At 45.0% G+C, this 24,023-nt stretch overlaps 2 protein-coding genes across 4 annotated transcripts in view; one reads left to right on the forward strand and one right to left on the reverse strand.

Moving 5' to 3' along the window:
* The window catches only part of GNPAT (glyceronephosphate O-acyltransferase), a 34,654-nt gene extending 28,595 nt beyond the window's left edge, over positions 1-6,059 (reverse strand). The window contains exon 1 of one of the 2 annotated variants that reach the window (XM_061161502.1): positions 5,831-6,058. In XM_061161502.1, the coding sequence (XP_061017485.1) occupies positions 5,831-5,908 (78 nt within the window). In that variant the 5' untranslated portion in view covers positions 5,909-6,058. Of the gene's footprint in view, positions 1-5,830 lie in introns of both variants that reach the window. The other variant, XM_061161503.1, reaches the window with a different exon arrangement.
* A 76-nt stretch (positions 6,060-6,135) lies between these two features.
* Positions 6,136-24,023, forward strand: part of C15H1orf131 (chromosome 15 C1orf131 homolog) — a 30,547-nt gene continuing 12,659 nt past the window's right edge. For both annotated transcript variants that reach the window (XM_061161504.1, XM_061161505.1), the window contains exons 1-3: positions 6,136-6,267; positions 10,847-11,184; positions 23,436-23,501. In XM_061161504.1, coding sequence (XP_061017487.1) covers positions 6,180-6,267; positions 10,847-11,184; positions 23,436-23,501 — 492 coding nt within the window. In that variant the 5' untranslated portion in view covers positions 6,136-6,179. The remainder of the gene's footprint in view (positions 6,268-10,846; positions 11,185-23,435; positions 23,502-24,023) is intronic.

Genomic DNA, 24,023 nt, shown 5'->3' on the forward strand with positions numbered 1-24,023 from the left:
ATATGTTCACCTACAGTCCTTCCATGGTTCTGTTAACTGCAGGATCAAACTCACACCTCTTAACACTTGACCCAGCTACACAAAGACCTAGTTATCTAAACAAGCTATGACAGCCCATGGCTCCTACAGCTTTGTTCAAGTTACCTCCAGGAGCAGCATTCCTTATCAAACATTTGGCACCTGTAATTAATATTCTTGGCATTGTGGTATATGTTGGCGATATGAGTTGTGTGACCCAGAGAGCCACAGCTTCTTTTGTTGGTAACCAGGTGCACGATGGGACCAGTTGTTGAGACAGGGCACTTACAGATGGCCCTCCCCCACTGTTCGCCTGGACAGGACTCAGCCTTCAACCACAGTTTCTGTACACCTCCTCTGTGTACTTTTTCTAGATTCTCTTTAACCTAGGACTGAAATGGTCATCTTCTTCTTTGAGTTTGTAGGGAATCCTCATTACATTTTCATCTAGAAAACTTCAATCAACTTGTATTTGGTGTTTCCCCTACAAGACTGTGAACTTCTTGTCACGTGTCTTTTTAAAAAATTTCTTCTTTCTTTTTGCATGTGTTGGGTCTTCGCTGCTGCGAGGGCTCTTCTCTAGTTGCAGCGCGCAGGCTTCTCGTTGTGGCTTCTCTTGTTGCAGAGCAGGGGCTCCAGGGCGCACAGGATTTGGTAGTTGCGGCGCACAGGATTTGGTAGTTGCGGCTCCCAGGCTCTGGAGCATAGGCCCAGTAGTTGTGGAGCATGGGCTTGGTTGCTCCACGGCATGTGCGATCTTCCCAGATCAGGGATCGCACCTGTGTCTCCTGCACTGGCAGGCAGGTTCTTTACCACGAGCCGGCAGGGAAGCTCCTTGTCATGTGTCATACCTTTTTGTACTTCTAGTTCCTAGTAGGAACCCAGTCATCGTTTGTAGAATGATAACATAAATTACTAAATGAAGCCACTTCTTGAGCCCTGTTGATGACAGCTCTCCAATATTCAGTCTAAAGCTCAAACTTCTCCCAATCTGGTCTAACTCAATGTCTAATACAGTGGTTTTAAACACAGGCTACATATTAAAATTAACTCAGGGAACTTAAAAAAAATTCTGATGCCCAGGCCCTCCCAAAGATTCCTGAATATTTTGGTCTGTGAGTTCTCCCTACATATCGGAAGTATTTTTGAAAGTACTTTAAGTACTTCCAACATGCAGCCAGGGTTGAGTGTTACTACTCCTTAACTGGCCTTCCCCACATCTTGCTGGACAAGTATTTACCATCCTAAAATAAATACTCACAGAAGCAAAATACAATGAGGAGTCCAAGTCAGAAGACTGAGGTGAAGTGTTTTTCCGCCACTGTCTTCCCTATCTTACTCTGTACAGCAAGCCTCTACCTGTACCCCCCTTTCAACTGCTCCGGTGGGCCCATTCACTCAACAGTGACCGAGAGCCCCAAATATACCAGGCGTTGCTCCACAGGCCAAGAATACAGCCTGAGCAGGGCAGACAGGCTGTGCGAGGGAGCTGAGCGCACCCTTAAGGGGATAAACAACGAAGAAACAAGACGGGCTCCCGCAGGGGTCCACCGTAACATGCTGGCAAAGGTGCCTCTATGGGAGCGCCCTGACTTACAGCATGTGCCGCTGTCTGTGGTATACACCCTCCCACCCTGGCAAGTTTCAGGCTACCAACGCCTGTGTGGGTGCTAAGGTGCTTCATCATATCTGACTCTGTGCAGCCCTACGGACCCATGCGCCACAGGATTCTCTGCCCACGGGATGCTCCAGGCAAGAGTACTGGAATGGGTTGCCATGCCCTCCTCCAGGGGGTCTTCCCGACCCAGGAATCGAACCTCTGTCTCTCACATCTCCTGCATTGGCAGGCAGGTCCTTAACCACTAGTGCCACCTGGGAAACCTCAAGCTACCAACACAACCTTATTAAACCTAAGAGTTAGGAGGAGATGGAAGGAGCCACTGTACTTTAGGATTTCCACCTTTACAGTGTGACATAAATAACTTCAAGAGCATAACAGTGAAATTTAGTAAACTAATGAGGAAGTGCTGAGTTGTATTAACTATTTTTAACAGAATTTATTTAATGGACATTTATATAATAACCTTTATTTTTAATAACAGCAGTGTTTTAACCATAGGGTTGCAAACTTCATACAAGTTAAACAATGAGCTTTGAAAGTCAGGATAAACTGCTGTAGCACAACACTGAAGAGAGAATGTAAAGAAAATAAAACAGTAACTAATGAAGGAGAGTGACTGGAGAGCTACTTTAGATTGACTGTCGGGGGTGGGGGGTGGGTGGGTAAGGCCTCTTTGAGATGAAGCTTGAGCTGGGATCTCAATAATAATAATAATAATAATAATAAAAGGCCAGCAATGCAAAGTTCTGGGAAAACACTGCATGACGTACAGAGAGGACTCTAAGTACTCTGAGGAGGGAGCATGCTTACTTCTGAGAACTAGAAGGCCAGTGTGGCTGAATACCAGCGAGCGAGATGAGTCAGTTCAGAGACAGAGCAGTCGCCCGACTGTGTAGTCCTGTAGGACACTGTAAAAGGACTAGACTTTTCAGTCAGACTCTAATAGGAAGTTGTAATTTGCTTTATGGGTACCCCCAGCAATTACCCAGTCCCAGCCTTCTTTTCATCTGTGGTATCACTGGACGATTCCAAGCAGACCTATGGCTTCAGATACAACCTACTTGCTGATGACCGTCATATCCATGTATGAAGGCCAGATCATCCTCTCTTACTCTGGTATCATATTTAAATATCATATGAAATATACTTATAGGTCATATCATTAGAAATATAATATTTCTAACTGTATTTGGATGTTTCCCCAAATCTTTGTGATGTATTGGGTCCATAACAAGATAATTCACAAGTTAAAAATCACAATGTTGCCTCTTACATCTCCAACTCACCACACCCTAAACTGAAATTACTATTGTTTAATCCCAACTAAACCTGTTCCTCTTCCTCTTTCTTATCAGTGAAAGGGGGCATCGTACCCCCACACGCCCTATCACAGAAATCAGGAGTCAGTTTCAGAAGGCCGCCTCTTGGCCACCACATGTAACTGTCCAGAGCACCAGACTAACTCACCCATCTCCCTTCTCCACAGACTCACTGCCACTCATCACTTCCCTGAACTGTGGCAACAGAGTCCTAACTGATCCTCACGCTTCCAGATCAGATTGCTTCCCTAAGTCTTTCTACAGTCTCTGCTTTAGTAAAAGCGATTATCCACACAATTTGAGAAAACTAGTAGTCTTCTTGGACTTTCAAAAATACAAATCCGATCATCCTTAAATGATACCCCGTAGGGACTTCCCTGGTGATCTTGGGGTTAAAACTGCACAGGGGGAACAGGTTAGAACAGGTTCCTTTCCCTGGTCAGAAAGGAAACTAAGACCCCACATGCCGCAGCCAAAAAAAAAATAAATGGTTGCCTCATAAAGTTAAGATTTATCCTTAAGGGCATTTAAACATATAAAACTCCTTTAGGAAATATCCTCTGCCTATTTGCTTAGCGGTGCTTCTCATATTCCCTTTATTCTACCCGAGCCTATCTTGGTTCCCCCAAACATGCTAGGGTGTGGTCTTCTTACATTGGTGCCTAGGGTAGTCTTCCTCTTCCTCATCTACCATTCGTATCTCAAAATCTCATTTCAGGTGTCATATTCTCTTAGAAGCCTCCTCCAAGTCCCCGAACAGGTTGGGTACTCCTTCTCATCCCTCCCACAACATACTGTGCATGCTTCAATCACTGCGCTTATCTCACCTGTGTGTGTACTAAGTTGCTTCAGTTGTGCCTGACTCTTCATGACCCTATGGATGAACCGTAACCCACCAGTCCATGGGATTCTGCAGGCAAGAATACTGGAGTGGGTTGCCATGCCCTCCTCCAGGGGATCTTTCCAACCCAGGGATTCAACTCACATCTCTTATGTTTCCTGCATTGGCAGGCATGTTCTTTACTACTAACGCCACCTGGGAAGCCCTTATCTCACTTAATTATGATTATTTGTTTATTTTCATGATCTCCTGCGAAGTCCTTAAAGGCAAGAGGTGGATCCTTAACTTCCATACCTTGGACACTGACAACGCTGACTAGGACACTGTAGGCACTTACTGCTGCAACATCTGCTGCAATCAGCGGTTTCTAAAACATCTCTTAAGATTAGAGTGTTGCACAGTTAAGAGCATGGCGAGGAAATATATAAGGGCAGTCTGAACCAGTAAGAAAAAGTTCAGGTTAACAAGAAACTAAAGCCTGTAGTCATAAGAGTAGTGAGGGTTGCTGTCTAGCTTCAAAAGTAGTAACAGCGTACATGTAGTTGCTTTAGTTTTTCACGTGAAAAAGTGGACTAAAGTCTTATCTTTGGTAAGTGGGGGAAATAAAAATCAATTATTTCCTTTAATACACATGTGGAAAATTGCTGTTAATTCAGGAACCAGATTAGGGCCGAAAAAGCTACCTATGGGGAGTCAGAGCTAGACAGTAACCCTCTTCACTACATTCCAAGGTTGAAATATTTCACTGAACTACAAAGTGAGGTCAATGAAGAGAAAGGCACAGTGATAAACCTTAGGAGAGTGGACAATTAGCAGCAATTATAAGCCCAAGCTCTTCACAGCAAGGCGACAGAGGTTTTCCCATGCTCCACTGATTTCCCAATTTGAAGGTAGACGTGGGTTGTGTTGTTGCGGTTGTTCAGTCGCTAAGTCATGTCCAATTCTGTGCAGTCCCATAGACTAGCCCGCCAGGCTCCTCTGTCCATGCGATTTCCCAAGCAAGAACACTGCAGAAGGTGGCCATTCCTGTCCCCAGGGGATCTTCCAGACCCAGGGATCAAACCCGGGTCGCCTGCATTGCAGGTGGATTCTTTATCATATGTACATTCTTTTCTGAAACTGAGTTTCTGGTTTACTTTGCTCTTTCATGCTTTCCCTGTTACCACGTTCCTACATAGATTAACCTTAGATTTAAGCCAGAATATTGATAACATGACTTTAAAATATGCACTTTTATTTCTTCCTATGGTAAATAAAAATTAATTTGTTTTAACAAGTCAATTGCCCCAGGGTTGTGCAATACTGGGAGCTACAAATTTCTGCCTCAAAATATCTTCATGAATCTGTGAGTGACTAACATTCCGTTGTCAAAAAGGACCAGTTAAAATCAGAAGGGGTTTAGGCGGTGAAAAGGCCAACTGTAGGGAGGCCGGGTGCCATTAGGTGTCTTTCAAAATGACTTGTGGCAAAAGTACAATAATGGACAGAGACAGAAACACAATAAAAATTTCCAGAAGCTCCTAATCTTCTTAGATTAAAAGTCTTAGAAACTCGATGCACACATACAAGCCAAACACTTTTTCTCCCGGGAATATCACACCTGCGGAAGAGCGGGGTGGGGACCCACAGGCTATCTCAGGCTGGGTCAGACCCGCAGGTTTCCCCGGTTCGAGAAACCAACCAAAAGGTAGTTCGATTCGCCCTCGCTAGAGACGGAGATTCCCAACTTTCCTCCCTCGTTCCAGTGTCAGCGGCTTCCTGAAGGCCCCATGCCTGGTGGAGTGAAAGGGAAGGAACGAGCGGGCAGGAACCAGAGGAACCATCACCAACACAAACTTCTAAAAGCATACCGACGCTCACGCACACAGAGATACACCGTCGCCCTGGAAACCAAATCAATCACCTCATCCCTCCTTTGGGGATCTCGGACCCACTCCTTTGCACCTCGGGTCGCAGCCCGGAGGAACCCGGGACCGAGAGAAGCGGGTCCTCTCGCAGCCCCGCCCCGGCCTCGCTCCCCTGGGCGCATACCGCGTAGAGGAGCACGACAGCCCCGGGACCGGTGGAGCCGACGGAAAAACAAGACTTGGATGAACTGGAAGGATCCATGCTGCGGCTTCTGTCCCGGGTGTGGCCTGGGATTCTTTGCTAAGCAGTGGTGGTGCTGCTGCTGTGGGCGGTTCTTCCGCGCGGGGCGGCCCGACCTCGCCTAGGGCGGCAGCACCCTCTACGGCCCCTCCACAGGACCCCGGGCGCCGCCATCTTAACCAGGACGGAAGCCGCGCGGGGACTCACGGCGCGCGCAACCCGTTAGAAACCGGAAGCGGACGGGGAGGCCCGCGAGATCTGTGCTGTCCCGCCGCGGCCCGCCGGCCTCACGATGGCTCAGGAGCCCGGGTTGGCGACTTCCGCGCCTCCCGGTTCTCAGGCCCTTCTGGACACTTTGCTCCAGAACCTCTACGACTTTGGTGAGTGCCGGGCCTCGGAGCCCACGTGGAGAGCCAACTTAAGGACCCCGGACCTGGCTGGCCTCAGCTTTCAGGCTAAAGATTCTTGCTCCTCGAGCACTCCTCGGCTCTTCAAACCAGGTTCAGATAATGGGTCCTGCACCCTCCCCTCGCCTACGACCGGGGTCTGAGCCTTTCTATGAATCAGATGTCCCAACTCGTTCCTGAGTGTAGGGGCCAACCGGCTTGCTTGTCGAAAGCATTAACGCTTTCAGACTTAACGAGGAGATGTGCACAGGACCTCAGGCTCTGGAAATGGCATCCTTTCTCACTCCCGACCTCTGGGAAGCCCCTTTCCCCCACGCACCCCCCAGATCTGCCTGACCCTCGGGCATTGGTGACACCTTGTCGCGTTGGGACCTCTTCTTTTGGTGACTTCAGAGAATGGTTTCACATGAAGCTTTTCACGACCTTTCAGCCTTAAGTTGGCTGACTTATGCTCGCCTTACTTCATCTTGATTGCGGAAAAGGAAACTTAGCCTTAAAGGTTGGGAACTCCTGGCACTTAAGCAAGGATCCAGTTCTACACACTCTGAAGAACTTACCCCAGGGAAGATGACACTCCTTCATGCACCGGAAATCATTAGGCATTAGTACCTTATAGGTCAAACACATTTCTTAAATTTGTAGTGTGATGTTGCTGTTTTATTTTGGAGCCAGTTGCTCAAAATTCTAAGCTCATTACATAGCTTAGAATAAAAAATAATAGCTAAAAGAGCATTGCGATTTTACCATACACTCCATACTTTACATGTATATACTCATTTAATTATCACAATAATTCTATGAAATAGATACTGTCATTAATACTATTATTACAAGACAAATAGCATTATTGTAGAAATAAGCACTAGAGGTTAAAAAACTTGGAAGTTCACCCAGCTAGTAACTTGAAGAGCTTGGATTCTAAGCCCCACACTGTCTGTTTCCAACTCCTGCACTTGTATTGACTTGTACTGTGGACAGAGTATCTCTGGGCCTTTGGAAATGTTGGAAGACAGAGAAGACTTAGTCTCTGACCTTGAGAAGTCCTAGAGGAGAAGACTTTTCTGCAAAATCCTAAATATAGTTTGTGTTAACACAGGCCGGAACTTACACTTGGAGCTCTGAAGACACGGGCTGTATCTACTTGTTTTTATATCCCTAATGCCAAAGTTTAGTCGGCTCTTTTTTTAATGTGTATATTTTATTGAAATATAGTTGACTTAAAATGTTTCAGGTGCACAGCAAGGTGATTCATTTATACAAATACACGTATTATTTTTTGAAGTTATTTTCCATCATAGGTTATTACAAGATATTGACTATAGTTTGATGTGCTATACAGTAAACCTCTGTTGCTTGTGCATATCTATTTTTTAATTAGAAATCTAGCATTCTATTTATACTAAGTCAAACAAGTGGAGTCAAAATGTAATTTTTTTAGTTAGGGAAAAATTCAAGTTTTCTTAAATATATATATTATACATATGTATGCAAAAGCTTTTTAGAAAGAAAAAAAGAAATGGAGAAATTGGAGAACATAATAAACTAAATGAAATGGGAGCACTGAACATGAAGTAGAAAAAGTGAAACTAGGTAAAAAGTAAAAGATCATCTATAGTCTAATTGTTTTTAAACATGAGTGCTCACTAGAAACATATCTGGAGCTCTGAAGAAAAAAACTACCTGAGCATTGGTATTTTTCAAAAAAAATTCGAGATAATTCTGATATGCATCTGGATTTTAAAAAGTGATTACAGGTTTTTCTATTAGATCCTAGTTTTGGTGATATAGAGTTCTATTATTTTTCTGTTGACTAATCATGATACAATAGTGTTAAGTGAGTAGTGGTTACATAATTACAAAGTAAAAGATGTTTATCAGTTTTCACAGTCAATAGCCAGACAAAAAGCAAAAGATAATTACAATTGCAAGCCATAATGGGAACATGATTAACGATATAAAGTAATTACATAGAATTTAGGGGGGATCAAGTCGAGTGATGTGGTAAGTGGAAGTGCATACATGCACATTTTTCACCCACCCAGTCAGTGTGTTTTGGTTGGTGCATTTAATCCATTTACATTTAAGGATCTATATGTATGATCCTATTATTTTATTACTGTATATAATATAATATCCTACTATATTATTACCGTTTTCTTAATTGTTTGGTCTTAATTGTATGGGTCTTTCCCTTCTCTTGTGTTTCCTGCCTAAAGTTCATTTAGCATTTGTTGTAAAACTGGGTCCGTAGTGCTGAATTCTCTTAACTTTTGCTTATCTGGAAAGCTTTTGATTTCTTCATCAAATCTGAGGGAGAGTTTTACTGGGTAGAGTATTCTTGATTGTAGGTTCTTCTCTTTCATTACTTTAAATGTCATGCCCTTCCCTTCTGGCTTGTAGAGTTTCTGTTGAGAAATCAGCTGATAGCCTGATGGGAGTTCCCTTGTATGTTATTTGTGATTTTTATTACGACAAAATGGGGTTGCCAAGAGTCGAACATGATTGAGTAACTATCTCTTACTCAAGCTTCTTGATAGGAGGGACTGGGTCTTGCTCTGTGGGCAGGGCCTTGCTCAGTAAAGCTTTAATCCAAATGTCTGCTGATGGGTGGGGTTGCACTCCCTCCCTGGTAGTTTGGCCTGAGGCATCCCAGCCCAGGGGTCTGAGGGCTCTTCTGTAGGGTTAATGGCAAACTCCTAGAGGGTTTAGTTGCTAAAGGAGACCTTCCAGTGCCCCCGTCCCTAAGGTGAGCTCCTGCCAACCCACGCCTCCAGAGGAGGCCCTCCCACACTAGCAAGTAGTTTAGGTTCAGTCTCCTGTGGAGTCATTGCTCCTCTCCCCTGGGTCTTGGTATGTACAAAATTTTGTTTGTGACCTCCAAAGACTGGAGTCTCTGTTTACCCCTAGTCCTCTGGAAGGCCTGTAATCAAATCCCACTGGCCCTCAAGGCCAGATTCCCTGGGGATTCCAAGTCCCTGTCAGATCCCCAGGCTGGGAAGCCTGACAAGGAGTTCAGAACCTTCACAACAGTGCGAGAACTTCTTTGGTTTTATTGTTCTCCAGTGTGTGGGTCACTTACTCGGAGGGAATGGGTTTGGATTTTATTGTGTTTGCACCTCTCCTACTGTCTCACTGTGGCTTCTTCTTTGTCTTTGGACGTGGGGTGTATTTTTTTTGGTGGGTTCCAGCATCTTCCTGTCGATGGTTGTTCAACAGCTAGTTGCAATTTTGGTACTCTTCCCGGAGGAGATGAGCACACATCCTTCTACTCCACCATCTTGACCAAGGTTTTCTAGTCGACTCTTAATACATATATTTTCTTACCAAAGGTTTGTGTTTTGAATTTAACTTTTGGCTGCACTGGGGCTTCACTGCTGCATGCGGGCTTTTCTCTAGTTGTGGTGAGCGTGAGCAAGGGCGCCTCTCTAGCAGTGGTGCGCTGGCTTCTCCTTGTGGGGACTTCTCTTGTTGCGGAACACAGGCTGTAGACTCACAGGCTTCAGTGGTCGCAGTTCATGGACTCAGTGATTGTGGCCCACAGGCTTAGTTGCCCCACAGCATGTGGAATCTTCCAGAAGCAGGTATCAAGTCTGTGTCCCCTACATTGCAAGGCGGATTCTTTACCACTGGACCACTGTGGTAAAGAAGTCTGATACACATTTACTGAATAAGAAACTGAGCAAATAGAAGCAAGCATAAATACTCAGCTAATATTTAGAGAGCCCTGTGATATTCATACTGTCAGTCAGTAGTGAGGCCTAGAGTTCTTGTCAGAACGTTCAGGTGACTGGTCAGAATTTAAACGGTTAAAACAAAGGGGAGGTATATTAGTTGAAAATAAAGGCATTCAGATTTAGCCAGTTGTCTTAAGTTCATCTTGGGCTTCCCTGGTAGCTCAGATGGTAAAGAATCTGCCTGCAGTGCAAGAGACGTGGATTCGATCCCTGGGTCAGGAAGATCCCCGGCAGAAGGGAATGGCTGCCCACTCCAGTGTTCTTGCCTGGAGAATTCCATGGACAGAGGAGTCCATGGGGTCACAAAGAGTCAGACACAACTCAGCGACTTTTACTTTTTCACTTTCAAAGGCTTTCAAATTAAGCCAGTTGTCTTAGATTCATTTTCGTTTATAACCATGAAAGGAAATAGGAAGACTGTGGTACCCACCTGTAACCCTAGTGAGTGTTAAAAAGCAGCAGTGGTGGATCTACTTACATTTTTAGTACAGACTGTGAGCCAGCCAGGATTGTCAGTTCCTGGGATGTTGTCATGATGGCATTTTAGTCAGGACCACGGAAAGGACTAGGTAATTGTGCTAAGAGTCAAAGACATGAATGTAATTACCTTGGGAAAGATGACTAAGCGCTTTGGAGTCTCTGAATTGTGCGGATGTTGAATATGACCCTCTGAAGAAAAACAAATATCTTCTTTGTGTTGTGTGTATTTCTGGGTGTTTGTAAACTATGACATATGGACGTGCGCATTCCTACATTTGATATTGGTGACAGCTGAAGCACAAAATATTTATTTTTCCTTTTTGTGTTCGAACAAACAGGAGAGACAGAAGATGAAACAGAAGAGAAAAGAGTCAGAAAAAAGAGAGAGAAGAAGAGAGGTACGGGGCCCCTGGCAGCTTTGGCAACAGAGCCAGCTCCCCAACCTGAGTCTCTTGTCAGAGGCCAGAGGAAGAGTGCTGCTAGCTTCTTCCAGGAGCTCCGGGAAGAGCTGCAGGGCACTCCTGCTGTGACCCCCAGTGGTTCCCCTGCGGGACCTGCTGGAGCTGCAGCAGCCTGCTCTCCCCCAAGGAATGACAGGGAGCCAGTAGAAGTGGTCCAGTTTCACAGCCGAAGTAAAAAAAGGAAACAGAAGCCAGATCAAGACGAGAACACAAAGGTAATGAATTGGCTCATGTGTGAAAACCCTGATGTTGTCCTGCCACAGTTCTAGGCCCTGGGATGTAACAGTGAACAAAACAGGTAAAAACTGCCTGCTCTGAAGGAACTTCCATGCTGATGAAAAGCAGAGGGATTCTGCTGAGCAGCAGTCTCAGGCTGCATTTGTAATTCTGGCCCAGGATTCAGTCCATGAGAGAGGCGTGGTTTCTTATCCAAACTTTTTCACAAGTTTTTGTCAGGTTCATTGCAGAAATCCAGATGTTTACATTTCTATTGCTTTTCGCATGTCCTCCAAACTTTTGTCTGTCAGCAAAAGAAAAAGAGGATTGTCTTAGTTTCTTGGGTCTGCTGTAGAGAAATTAATTCTCTCACAGTTCTGGAGGCCCGAAGTCCACATTATGGTGTTGGCTGGGCCGTGCTCCCTTCTTCAGAGGGTGAGTTCTTCCTTGCTTCTTCTATCTTCTGACAGTTACAGAACTCTGAACTCTTCCTCCGTCTGTACATGGCCTTCTTCCTGGTGCCCGAGTCTCGAATCTCTTGCCTTTCTCTTAGAACGACACCCATCATTGGATGTGTTGTTGTTGAGTCGCTGAGTTGTGTTCAGCTCTTTGTGACCCGGTGGACTGCAGCACGCCAGGCTCCTCTGTTCTCCATTACCTCTTGGAGTTGGCTCAGATTCATGTCCATTGGGTTGGTGATGCTATCTAAACATCTCATCCTCTGCTGTCCCCTTCTCCTTTTGCCTTCAAGCTTTTCCAGCATCTGAGTCTTTTCCAAGAAAAATCAGCTCTTCGCATCAGGTGGTCCAAGTATTGAGCTTCAGCTTCAGCATCAGTCCTTCCAGTGAATATTCAGGGTTGCTTTCTTTTAGGATTGACTGGTTTGATCTCCTTGCTGCCCAAGGGACTCTTCAGAGTCTTCTCCAGCACTGCAATTTGAAAGCATCAATTTTTCAGTGCTCAGCTTTCTTTATGGTCCAGCTCTCACATCAATACATGACTACTGGAAAAAACCGCAGCTTTGACAAAACAGATCTTTGTTAGGCAAAGTGATGTCTCTTCTTTTTAATATGTCATTGGATGTAGGGCCACCCTAAATCTGGGATGGATCTCATCATGAAATCCTTAACTCCATAACACTACAGAAATGCTTTTCCAGAGAAGGTCACATTCACAGATTCCTGACATTAGTGCATGGTCATTTCTGTTTGAAGACCATGATTCAACCCACTGCAAAGACAGCTAGGCTTGCATATGCTTGATGACCGTGTGAACACAGGCTAGGATGTAGCCATATCTCCTTTGATCCTAGGTCAACTTTCCAATTCTTACAGTATCCAAGTACTGGGGCAATGGGAATTCTTACAGGCAGACAAGAAATGGGTTCTTTTGGCCCTTGCAGCCAGAGCTCCCAAGCTGGCCAGCCAGGGAGCTTCCAAAGACTGGTTTTCTTTACCGGTGTAGGGTACTACAGTGAGCCAGACAAATATTAGTATTTTCCGTGTGTGTCGTGATATGAAGAAGGTTGGAGAACAGTGCTGTGAAATACAGTACTGCCTTTGGGGGGATTTAACTGACATTAAGCATCTAGATACCCTTATTTCCTGAAATGTCTCGGTCTTTAGTTTCCTCTTATATTCACTTGCGTTCATCCTTCTGGAATAGAGTTTTGTTTTGTTTTTTCTAATAGAAAGGACAAAAAAAGTTGTCATTGAATGAGTCTGTATCTCCCTGTCTCTTAATAATAGAACAAGTATGGCAGTCTTTTTCTTTCTGCTCTTGAGAATCCCCTTTTCACCGTGGTTGGCTTTTCTCAGGAGCCTCAGCTCGTTTTACCTTTTGATGTGGACCTTTCTGTTTATTTGTTTGCTCTGGGCTGTGCTGCGCCTTCGTTGCTGCGAGGGCTTTTCTCTGGTAGTGGTGAGTGCGGCTGCCCTCTAGTTGCGGTGTGTGGGCTTCTCATTGCCATGACTTCTCCCGTTGCCGAGCGCGTGGGCTTCAGGAGTTGTGGTGCGCTGGCTTAGTTGCCCTGCGACCTGTGGAATCTTCCTGGACCAGGGCCTGAACCTGCGTCCCCTGCATTGGATTCTTAACCACTGAACTACCAGGGAAGTCCTCATTTTACATTTTGGACTTCCTCACCTTAATGAAATTTTTTAGCTTTTCTTGGTGTTCTGCCCTTTTTTCCTTTATAAAATTTATCTTCTGAAGATGTAAATGTGTCTGGCTAAGGAGACAGTATATGAACACAATGAAAATACATATGTCCATAAAAAGACTTTAGAATGTTGATATTGCAACATATAAATAACTGCAAATTAATATAGTGCTAGTCATTATGGCATATCCTGGGTATAAGGCATGCCAGGCAAAGGCCAGTTCTTTGGCGTAATTAGGACACATAATGCTATGCTAAGAGTTTGCAGAACGTGGAAAAATGTACATGTTGTGGCCCCTGCTCTCTGAAAACTTACAAGTCACCATCGGACAGTCAGACAGACATGGAATCAGCAAAAGTACATGGTAAAATAATGGTGGCTTCCATTGACCAATCACAGGAATAGCTGGTCACGTTTGAAGTATTCTGTTTTTTATTCCTGTTTTCCTTTTATTTCTCCATTTATGTGGCTCCCCCCACTAGTCGATTCTCCATGTGAGTTCCTGTTGCCCTCTGTTGTCTGAAGTACTCTTGAGAACACAAGTGGTACTGGCAAGTAAGTGACCTTCTTTTCCCAGAATTTAGGTTGTGCCATCAAAAATGATCCAACTACACAGTGTATTGAAACAGATATTCTTGGGTGTGATGTGGTGATTTATAATAAGAAATACTACATTAAACATTTGCTTCTGTTTCTGGCATAGAACTCCTAAAACCCTTGGAATTTCTTCAAAGATGAGAGCCATAAAGGTGTCTTTTGTGTTAGTGAAGTGACTTGGAAAGCATCCTTGAGTGGGAACTAGTTGCCAGGAGAACCACCCTTGTGATTAGAGGATGGATCGTTCAGTCCTACCCCCTGAGCTCTGGAGAGGGCAGATGTACTCAGTTATGCCTGTGTGAGGAAACCACTGAAACTCCACAGGGGATGGGGTTTGGCTTGGAGAGCTTCTGGGTTGGTGAGCATGTAGAGGTGCTGCGAGAGTGGGGCCCAGAGAGGGGATGCGGGGTCCTCTCTGCTTCCCACATGCCTTGCCCTCTGCATCTCCTCCATCTGCCTGTCCCCGAGTTACGACCTTTTAAAATAAACTGGTGATCTAGGAAGTAAACGGGTTTCTTGAGTTCTGTGAGCTGCTCAAGCAAATTAGTTGAACACAAGGAGGGGGTCAGGAGAACTTGCAGTCTGTAGGTGGTGGGTCAGATGTGCTACAGGTAACAATCTGGGCTTGCAGCTGGTCTGAAGTGGGGATGGTGTTGTCGGGCTGAGCCCTTTGCCTGTGGAATCTGTGTTGTCTCCAGTACATACTGTCAGAATTGCATCAAGCTGTGAACACCCGGCTGTGTGTTCTGTGTGTGTATTCTGATCTACAGTACACTGCTTTATTGTACACTGGCTCCCACGTGTGAGGCAACCTTCTCCCCTACATTGGAGTTGGTGATCAGAACCCCTTTTAATGGACTCATTTGGGAACTTGGCCACCACTTGTATATTTAACCCATTCCAGATATCTGACCCATAAATAAACTTCCTGATCATGTCCCGTTTGTAAAGCTCTGATTACAGAAGTAATTTGACAAGAAATAGTAGGTCAGAGGTCACCTTTACATTGATTCGTTCATTCATTTATTCTGTAAGTAATTGGGTGCCTACTATTTGCCAGACCCAGGAGATGCCACAGTAAACAAGATAATAGTCCTCTGCTTTCATGGAGTATATTGTTTATTAGTACAGTCAGGCAAACCCTGCATAAATTAATAATATACTTTAAAAGTGTTATAAGCACTCTGAAGGAAAGATGCAGGGTCCTGAGAGTAACAGGCAGAACCTCCATTGGAGCCAGTGGTTGGAAGTGTCCGAGGAGGTGACTCTAGGCTCACACTGTGTTGAAGGGTGCCAGGGATGGGAGAGAGGAGAGCAATGTAGGCAGAAGATGGCCCTGCTGCTGTCCTGAGCTGTCTAGAGGCCTGCAAGGTTCTAGGAGCTGGGAGACTAGCAGGAGGAGGACAGGGGGGAGAAGGTGTGAGCTGTTAGAGACATAGGCTGGGGCCAGTCACACCAGGCCCCAGAGACTTGGGGCCTTCGGATTTAAGGTGCGTGAAGAACCACATGGAAGAATTTAAGCAGGGACATGAAGTGATCTGATTTATATTTTGAAAAGATTGCTGTGTCCCCTGCATGGTAAATGGATTATAGGTAAAGCAGTAGCCAGAGGCATGAGGGGACAGGGTGAGGTGTTTACTGCAGAGTCCAGGTTCAAAACGGGTTGGCTTGGACTTGTGATTTGAGAGTGGAGTGGATGAGCCCACTCTTTAATGAGTGCAAGGCTGCCTGTGAGGAAGAAAGTTCCTATGCTCTGAGGAAAGGGTCAGGTGTATCTTAAATGATCCAAGTGTTATTCGGCCATCAGGGCTGTGTCTGACAAGCCTATTTCTCCACCCTTAACATGGGTCCATCTCGTGAACCTTAGCCGCCTCTGTAGAAAAGAGACAAGAAAGACATGGTAAAAACAATAAAGCAGTGCCCCGTGGATCGGAAGGGACGTGTGGATCCTTTGGCATGTGGTGCACGTACACTGCTTCTGAGCATGTGATGCTTTGCCAAGCAAAGATTGGCCAGTATTTCCTGAAAGCTTACCGTGTATATTTGTTGCTCAGACATGTCGAACTCATTGCAGTCCCATGGCTGTAGCCCACCAGGCTCCTCTGTCCATGGGATTCTCCAGGCAAGAATACTGGAATGGGTAGCCATTCCCTTCTCCAGGGGATCTTCATGACCCAGGGATTGAACCCAGGTCTCCCACATTGCAGGAGATTCTTTACCATCTAAGTCCCCAGGGAAGCCCCATTTCCTGAGTGGTTGATGTGTACTAAAAGTGATTACTTATGTTCCTTAACCAGTTGAATATTTCATTGAATCTTCACAGTTCAAGTGACCTGTCTTCATTTTGCAGAGGAGATTGATGCCTAGAGAGATTTAATGATTTGCTTGCATATAAACAGTCACCCCACCATCCCATATATGCAACTCCAATACCCCAAAGCTTTGGAAAGCACAAATTTAGGTGTTTTTTTTTTTTTTTCGTAAGTTTGGTACAGATTTATTTGGCAGCAAAACCTGACCTGAACTGACGTGAGGCTTAACAGTTATTTTTGTTGGTTACATTTGACATAAGCATTTATAGGCGTTGCTGCAGAAATATGAATGTGCTTAATTATGTGTTGCTGTCTTAGACCCCACTGGAAATGGTACACAATATTCCATTGTGTACCATTGAATGGGAAAGATTATAGAGATCTCTTCAAGAAAGTTAGAGGTACAAAGGGAACATTTCATGCAAAGATGGGCAAAATAAAGGACAGAAATGTACACAGTATTCAGTATATTCACAGTATTTCCTTCTGAATTTTCTTAGGATTCCAGATGAAGGATTGTGGATGTGAAAAAGTGCTGAAGTTCTGACCCCAGGCTTTCTGGCTTAAAAGCTGTCTGCCTAACTACGACACCAGTGAGAGGAGCGTAGGTTAGTTAGGCTGTTTGTCCCTTGAGCAACACGTGTGCACTGCGCCAGAAGTGGCATTAGCCCTAAAGACATTCTGTCCGGTCACTGCCCCCGCTTCTCACCGCCCTCACAGTCTCTGTAGTGTCCCAGCCTGCGTGCACGCTCAGTCGCTTCAGTCGTGTCCGACTCTTTGCAACCTCGTGGACTGTAGCCTGCCAAGCTCTTCTGTTCACGGGATCCTCCAAGCAAGAATACTGGATTGGGTTGCCATGCCCTCCTCTAGGGGATTTTCCTGACCCAGGGGTCAAACCCGAGTCTCCTCTGTCTCCTGCATTGCAGGAGGATTCTTTTTCTGCTGAGCCACCTGGGAAGCCTACAGTATTCCAGGGCTACCCTTGAGCATCACCCTTCAGCTGTACCAAGTCCCCTGCTCTTTAGTGGATCCAGTCAGATAGTTATTAGGAAGAAACTAATCTAGTTGAAATAATAATTTTTTGAATTAATGTATTTATTTTAATTGGAGGCTAATTACTTTACAGTATTGTGGTGGTATTTGCCACACATTGACATGAATCAGCCGTGGGTGTACATGTGTCCCCATCCTGAACCCCCATCCCCTCAGGGTTGTCCCAGTGCACCAGCTTTGAGTGCCCTGTTTCATGCATCCAACGTGGACTGGTGATTGATTTCACATATGCCAATATACATGTTTCAGTGCTATTCTCTCAAATCATCCCACCCTCGCCTTCTCCGCAAGAGTCCAAAAGTCTTTTTTATATCTGTGTCTCTTTTGCTGTCTCGCATATAGGGTCGTTGTTATTATCTTTCTAAATTCCATATATTTGCGTTAATATACAGTATTGGTGTTTTTCTTTCTGACTTACGTCACTCTGTATAATATGCTCCAGTTTCATCCACCTCATTAGAACTGATTAAAATGCGTTCTTTTTTTAATAGCTGAGTAATACTCCCTTCTGTATATGTACCACAGCTTTCTTATCCATTCGTCTGCTGATGGGCATCTGGGTTGCTTCCATGTCCTGGCTATTGTAAACAGTGCTGCGATGAACATTGGGGTACACGTGTCTCTTTCAGTTCTGGTTTCCTTGGTGTGTATGCCCAGCAGTGGGATTGCTGGGTTGTATGGCAGTTCAATTTCCAGTTTTGTAAGGAATCTCCACACTATTCCCCATAGTGGCTGTACTAGTTTGCATTCCCAGCAACAGTGTAAGAAGGTTCCCTTTTCTCCACACCCTCTCCAGCATTTATTGTTTGTAGACTTTTGGATAGCAGCCATTCTGACTGGCGTGTAATGGTACCTCATTGTGGTTTTGATTTGCATTTCTCTGATCATGACTGATGTTGAGCGTCTTTTCACGTGTTTGTTAGCCATCTGTATGTCTTCTTTGGAGAAATGTCTGTTTAGTTCTTTGGCCCATTTTTTGATTGGGTCGTTTATTTTTCTGGTATTGAGCTGCCTGAACTGCTTGTATATTTTTGAGATTAATTCTTTGTCAGTTGCTTCATTTGCAATGATTTTCTCCCATTCTGAAGGCTGTCTTTTCACCTTTCTTATAGTTTCCTTCATTGTGCCAAAGTTTTTAAGTTTAATTAGGTCCCATTTGTTTATTTTTGCTTTTGTTTCCATTACTCTGGGAGGTAGGTCATCGAGGATCTTGCTGTGATTTATGTCAGAGAGTGTTTGCCTGTGTTTTCCTCTAGGAGTTTTATAGTTTCAGGTCTTACCTTTAGATCTTTAATCCATTTTGAGTTTATTTTTGTGTATGGTGTTAGAAAGTGTTCTAGTTTCATTCTTTTGCAAGTGGTTGACCAGTCTTTTAATGCTCAGGACTGTGTTCCTGCTTTGCTGGAGAATTAGCATGGTATGTCTTACTCTGGAACTTGTTGGGTCTTGGGTGGAGCTTGGTTTCAATGTGGGTGTGGAGGCTTTTGGTTGAGCTCTGGTCTATTGATGTTCCCTGGAATCAGCAGTTCTCTGGTGCTCTCAAGTTTTGGAGTTAAGCCTCCTGCCTCTGACTTTCAGCCTTATTCTTACAGTAGCCTCAAGACGTCTCCATTCATACAGCACAGATGACAAAACATCTAGGTTAGTGGTGAAACAATTCTCCACAGTGAGGGACACCCAGAGAGGTTCACAGAGTTACATGGAGAAGAGAAGAGGGAGGAGGGAGATAGAGGCGACCAGGAGGAGAAGAGGGGGAATCAAAAGGGGAGAGAGCAGTCTAGACAGTAATCAGTTCTCTAAGCATTCTCCACAGCCCAGAATACCCTGAGAGATTCACAGAGTGAGGTAGAGAAGGGAAGGGGGAGGGAGGAGATAGAGGTGACCTGGGGGAGAAAAGGGAGAGTCAAAAGGGGAGAGAGCAATCACGCCAGTAATCACACCCCTACGAGAAAATGTTCAGTACATTAGATTGAACATTAGATTCTTAAAGGTACAAAATTGGTAACAAATACCAAAAAGCAAAGATTTAAAATCTAGAGTAGAAGTTAGACTCTCAAAAATACAATATTAAATATACAAAACAAAATGAATCACAAAAATTGTAAAAAATATATATATATGAAATTTGCTTTAAAAATAGGGTCTTTTTTTGCAAGGTAATAGTGGGTTATAAAAATGAAAATTAAAGGACTAATAAAGAACTTTAAAAAGTTAAAAAGTGATAAAAATATATCTAGGAATTTCTCTGGAGCTGTTGTGGGCAGTGTGGGGTCAGTTCAGTTTCAGATAGTTTCTTGTCCCACCTTGAGAAGACTCAAGGTCTATAGGCCCCCTCGATGCTTAGTCAGTGTTAACTACAGGGTTTTTCTGTTGCACCTGTCACTTCCAGAGTGGTTCCCTGTTCTTTGTTTATTTTGGCTTCCTCTCTTTCCAAGTCTCTTCAGTGTCTAATTTCCGCCCTGACACAAGGGGGCAAAGATGGTCACTTACTGAGGCTCACGTGTTCAGTTGTGTTGTGGGGAGGGAGGGACGCTGCAAACAAATATCGCTGGCACGTGTGGGGAGTGCTCGCAGTATATGGACCACACTGGGCTTGCCCCTGCTCACGGGGTGTGTGGTTTCCCGGTCTGCACTGCTCAGGCTCCAGGGTGCTCTGCAGGGGCACTGTCTAAAGCGGATGCTGCGTTTTGTGCCCTTCCCAGGTCCGAGCAGCTCAGGCAACCAGGTACGTGGGGAGCGCACTGTCCCTGGTGGGCCGTGCATCTTACTCACCTTCCCGGTCCCCGCCCCTTGGTTTCCTGGGTGCACTGTGGGAGCACCGTCTCAGGTGTGCCGTGTGTCTCCTCTGGGGAGCTGATCTCAGGCTGCAACCCTCCTGGTGGATGTCAACCATCCAGGAGTCCAGGAAGACTTGGTTAGCAACTGGGAGCCTGCTCACAGTTTGGTGGAGGATGCTGGGCTCTGGGGCTGAGATTGGAGTGGCCCCTTGCCTTCCGGCTCTGGCTGTACCCCGCCTGCCTCTCTGTCTCCAGCGGCTGGGGAGGGGCCTGTATGCAGCTGCCTAGCTCTCCTTTGGTATTCGCTCAATCCTTTGCTCTGTGAGCCGGTCAGGCTGTGCATTAGAGCCTTTCTCAGGAAAGTTATCTCACGTTAGCTCCCTCAGATTGTCCTCAGGGTATTCAGGCCGGGTCCTTACCCTAGGCACCGATTATGCAGCCCGCACCTCCCTGTCCAGCCCCTGCTCACTGGTGGCCAACGTAAGCGTTTGGGCTACTTCTCAGCTGGCAGTTGCGGTTAGGCGTGTATTCTGTGGGTTTTTTTTTTTCCTCCCGGTTATGTTGCCCTCTGAGTTTCCAAAACTCCCCACAGACCCACCTGCGAGAGGGTTTCCTACAGTTTAGAAATTTCTCCTCCTTCACAACTCCCTCCCCAGGACAGGTCTCCATCCCTAATTCTTTTGTCTCTCTTTCATTTATATTTTGTCCTACCTCCTTTCAAAGAGAATGGACTGCCTTTCTGGGTGCCTGGTGTCCTCCGCCAGCATTCAGAAGTTGTTTTGTGGAAGTTGCTCAGAGTTCACATGATCTTTCGATGAATTTGTGGGGGAGGAAGTGGTCTCCCTGTCCTATTCTTCCATCATCTTGGGAACGCCCCCTCCCCCCAAAATAATAATTTACACTCAAGAAGACATGAAGAAAATTCTCAGTATTCTCAGAACTGCTGGCATATTAAAGAGAGAGTGTTTATTTACCCAACTCTTCTCTAATTGGACAAAGATTGGACAATGTGACTAATGGAATAAAAATCTCACCAGTGCAGGAGAAAATACTTTTGGTCAGCCCATCAGAAAGATCACTGAGCTGGTAACCTGCCTGCCTTCCCCCTCGCCCCACGCATTCCTCCCGAGCAGCTTCTCCTTTTTTTTTTTTTATTAACATGGACCAGTTTTAAAGTTTTTATTGAATTTGTTGCTTCCGTTTTACGTTCTGAGTTTTTGGAGGCAAGGGTAAGGGATCTTAGTTTCCTTAGGTCCCTGACCAAGGATTAAACTCGCAACTCCTGCATTGAAAGGCAAAGTCTTAACAACTGCACTGCCAGGGAAGTCCCAGCTCCTTTTTATAGCTTGCTGTCTTCTTCATAACCTCACATACAAGTTCTCAGAATCTTCCAATGTTTCTCTGTCTTGTGTGTAGGACAGTGAGGCTTTATCAGTGAGCATAGGAGAGACGGTGGTTCTGTAACAAGTAGCCCCTACACCTCAGTGGTTTAAAGGCAGAAGTTAATTTTGTTCTCACGTCATGTGTTCATCGGGATTGTCAGGGCAGAATGCCGTGGTCCACACCATCCTAATCTAGGGACCCAGGTTGATAGGGGCTCTAGCATTTGCTGAAGAAGGTAAGTCAATAAAGGCTCTTAAAGGTTCTCTGTGGAAGGGATGTGGTTCCTTCTGCTCACATGTCTTTGGCTAAAACAAGTTAAGTCAGCATGCCTAACTCCAGGTAGGGAGCGAAGCCCAGTTCTCCTGTGAGCCTAGAGGTGAAGGAGGATTGAGTGTGGCTTGCAGACAGTGGGGCCTCCTACCACAGTGAGGATGGGGCAAAGAAAACAGGGGAGACCGCTGATTAACGTGCTGAAGTGGTTTTAAAGCTAAAAATAGAAATGAAAGTTAAGGCAGTGGTGGGGTCATGCTAATAGACTCAGCATCATAAAATAATTAGCCAAGAATTTTTTCCCAGATGTTTGTTTTTACTGTGAAGAAGGATTCTGTTACCGAACCAGGTCCACTTGCTCAACGTGCAGCAAGCCGGACACTGAGATCCTGTGATCTACAATTTATTCACCCGGCAGCCAAGCGAGGAGATGAGAGCACAAGTCTCCGTCTGCCTCTCAAAAGTGAGGGGGTTGGGTCTTCATGGGATAAGCACAATGATCTTAGGCGTGGGGAGAGGTTTTTAGAGGAAGGGGGAAAGGTGAGGTAATCACTGTTCTATGCAGGTGTGTCTGGGTTATAGGCTTCAGTGTGTTCAAAATTGAGGTGCTCAACTTGATCTGAGGGTTGAGTTTTCTGCACCTGACCCCGAAAGGCCCTTCCTTGGGCCCTGTGCAGGCCCAGTTGGGGGCTGGTGATCCCAGCCAGCCTTAGCCACCTCTCACAGGGCAGGAACTGACACTACGTACATGTAGAACAGCTGGGCTACAAGAAGCTGGGGAGGTATGCAGTTAAAGAGAGGAAAAAGGGAAGAATGAATAAAGCGAGCCTACTCTGTTAAGGCAGGTGACCAGCAGAGTGGTTTTAACAAGCCAGTCGTCTGTTCATTGCTCTGCAAGACAGCTGCATCCTGCACAGGCCCCGCCCTGTGGAGCCAGAGCCCAGAACCACTATTTGAGATGCCGCCTGGCTAGGATGGCCTGAGATTGAATAGTGACTGCTGTCCTTGGCCAGATTGACAAGAGAGTTTCCTTAAAGTCTCAAACTTCTGGTTAATTCCATGGACTGGTAACCATAACCAGGGGGTATATTGATGTAAAGACTCACATATCTTGATGGCATTTGCAGTATCATTATTTTCTACTGGGAATTATGAATCCCCATCTCCATCATTTCTAGATTTCTGATGTTCCTTAAAGAAATTTGTTCCTTTATGCCTTTTTTCCTTCCTTCCTTCCTTTCTCCCTTTCCTTCCCCTCCATCCCCCTCTTCCTCCCTTTCCCTCATGGCTTATGGGATCTTAATTCCTCAACCAGAGATTGAACCCCCGGCCACGGCAGTGAAAGCGCCAAGTTCTGAGTCCTGAGAATTATTTAAAAGTGACTTTTTACCCTCTAAAATCCCTGCTCAGCAGTTATCCTTTTCTAAACCCCTCACTATACGGAGCTTCCCACAGACACTGCATGAGATACAGATGTTGGTCTCTCCCTTACCTTAGTTTCTCGTCAATCCTATCTTAAACTTTGAAACCCTAAATTTATTTTTCTTCTATTTGCTGTTAATTAGGCTTTTGTGCAGCAAGCATATGTTATTGTTTGTTATCTGGGCCAGTTTCACAGCTTTTAAAAACATGACTGTCTCTTGGTGGATGGATACTATAAGGAACAGATGACCTTAATAATTTTTTTTTTCCTTTTCAGACCAAAACTAAAGACCAAAACCATCTTGATAAGGATGTGGATATACAAGAATTTAACTTAGAAAAGGTAGGTGTTTTTAAATTATTTTTTCAGCTTTTAATACCAAAAATGCTTGTGTTTCTATGTTGTCCAATGGTCAGGGAATGGTGATGCAGGGCACACTGCATTTACTTGGTTGAACATTGTGCAGATGTTTAAAACATGCTGGTTTTATGATTACAGTGTCCATGATATAGTGGTAGGAAAAGCAGGGATGTGTGTGTTCTGTGGTTGTAACTTGGTTTTTTAAAAATGTGTCAGGAGGGGTGGTCCTAAGATGTTGGAGGAATAAAACGGGATGACCACTTTCTCCCCACAAATTCATTGAAAGATCATTTGAACGCTAAGCAAATACCACAAAACAACTTCTGAATGCTAGCGGAGGACACCAGGCACCCAGAAAGGCAGCGCATTGTCTTCGAAAGGAAGTAGAACCAAATATAAAAGATAAAAAGAGAGACTAAATAGCTAGGGACAGAGACCCGTTCTGGGGAGGCAGTTGTAAAAGAGGAGAAGTTTCCAAACACCAGTAAACCCTCTCACCGCAGG

This window comes from Dama dama, chromosome 15 (assembly GCF_033118175.1).
Source record: "Dama dama isolate Ldn47 chromosome 15, ASM3311817v1, whole genome shotgun sequence".
In the NCBI taxonomy this organism is placed as follows: domain Eukaryota; kingdom Metazoa; phylum Chordata; class Mammalia; order Artiodactyla; family Cervidae; genus Dama; species Dama dama.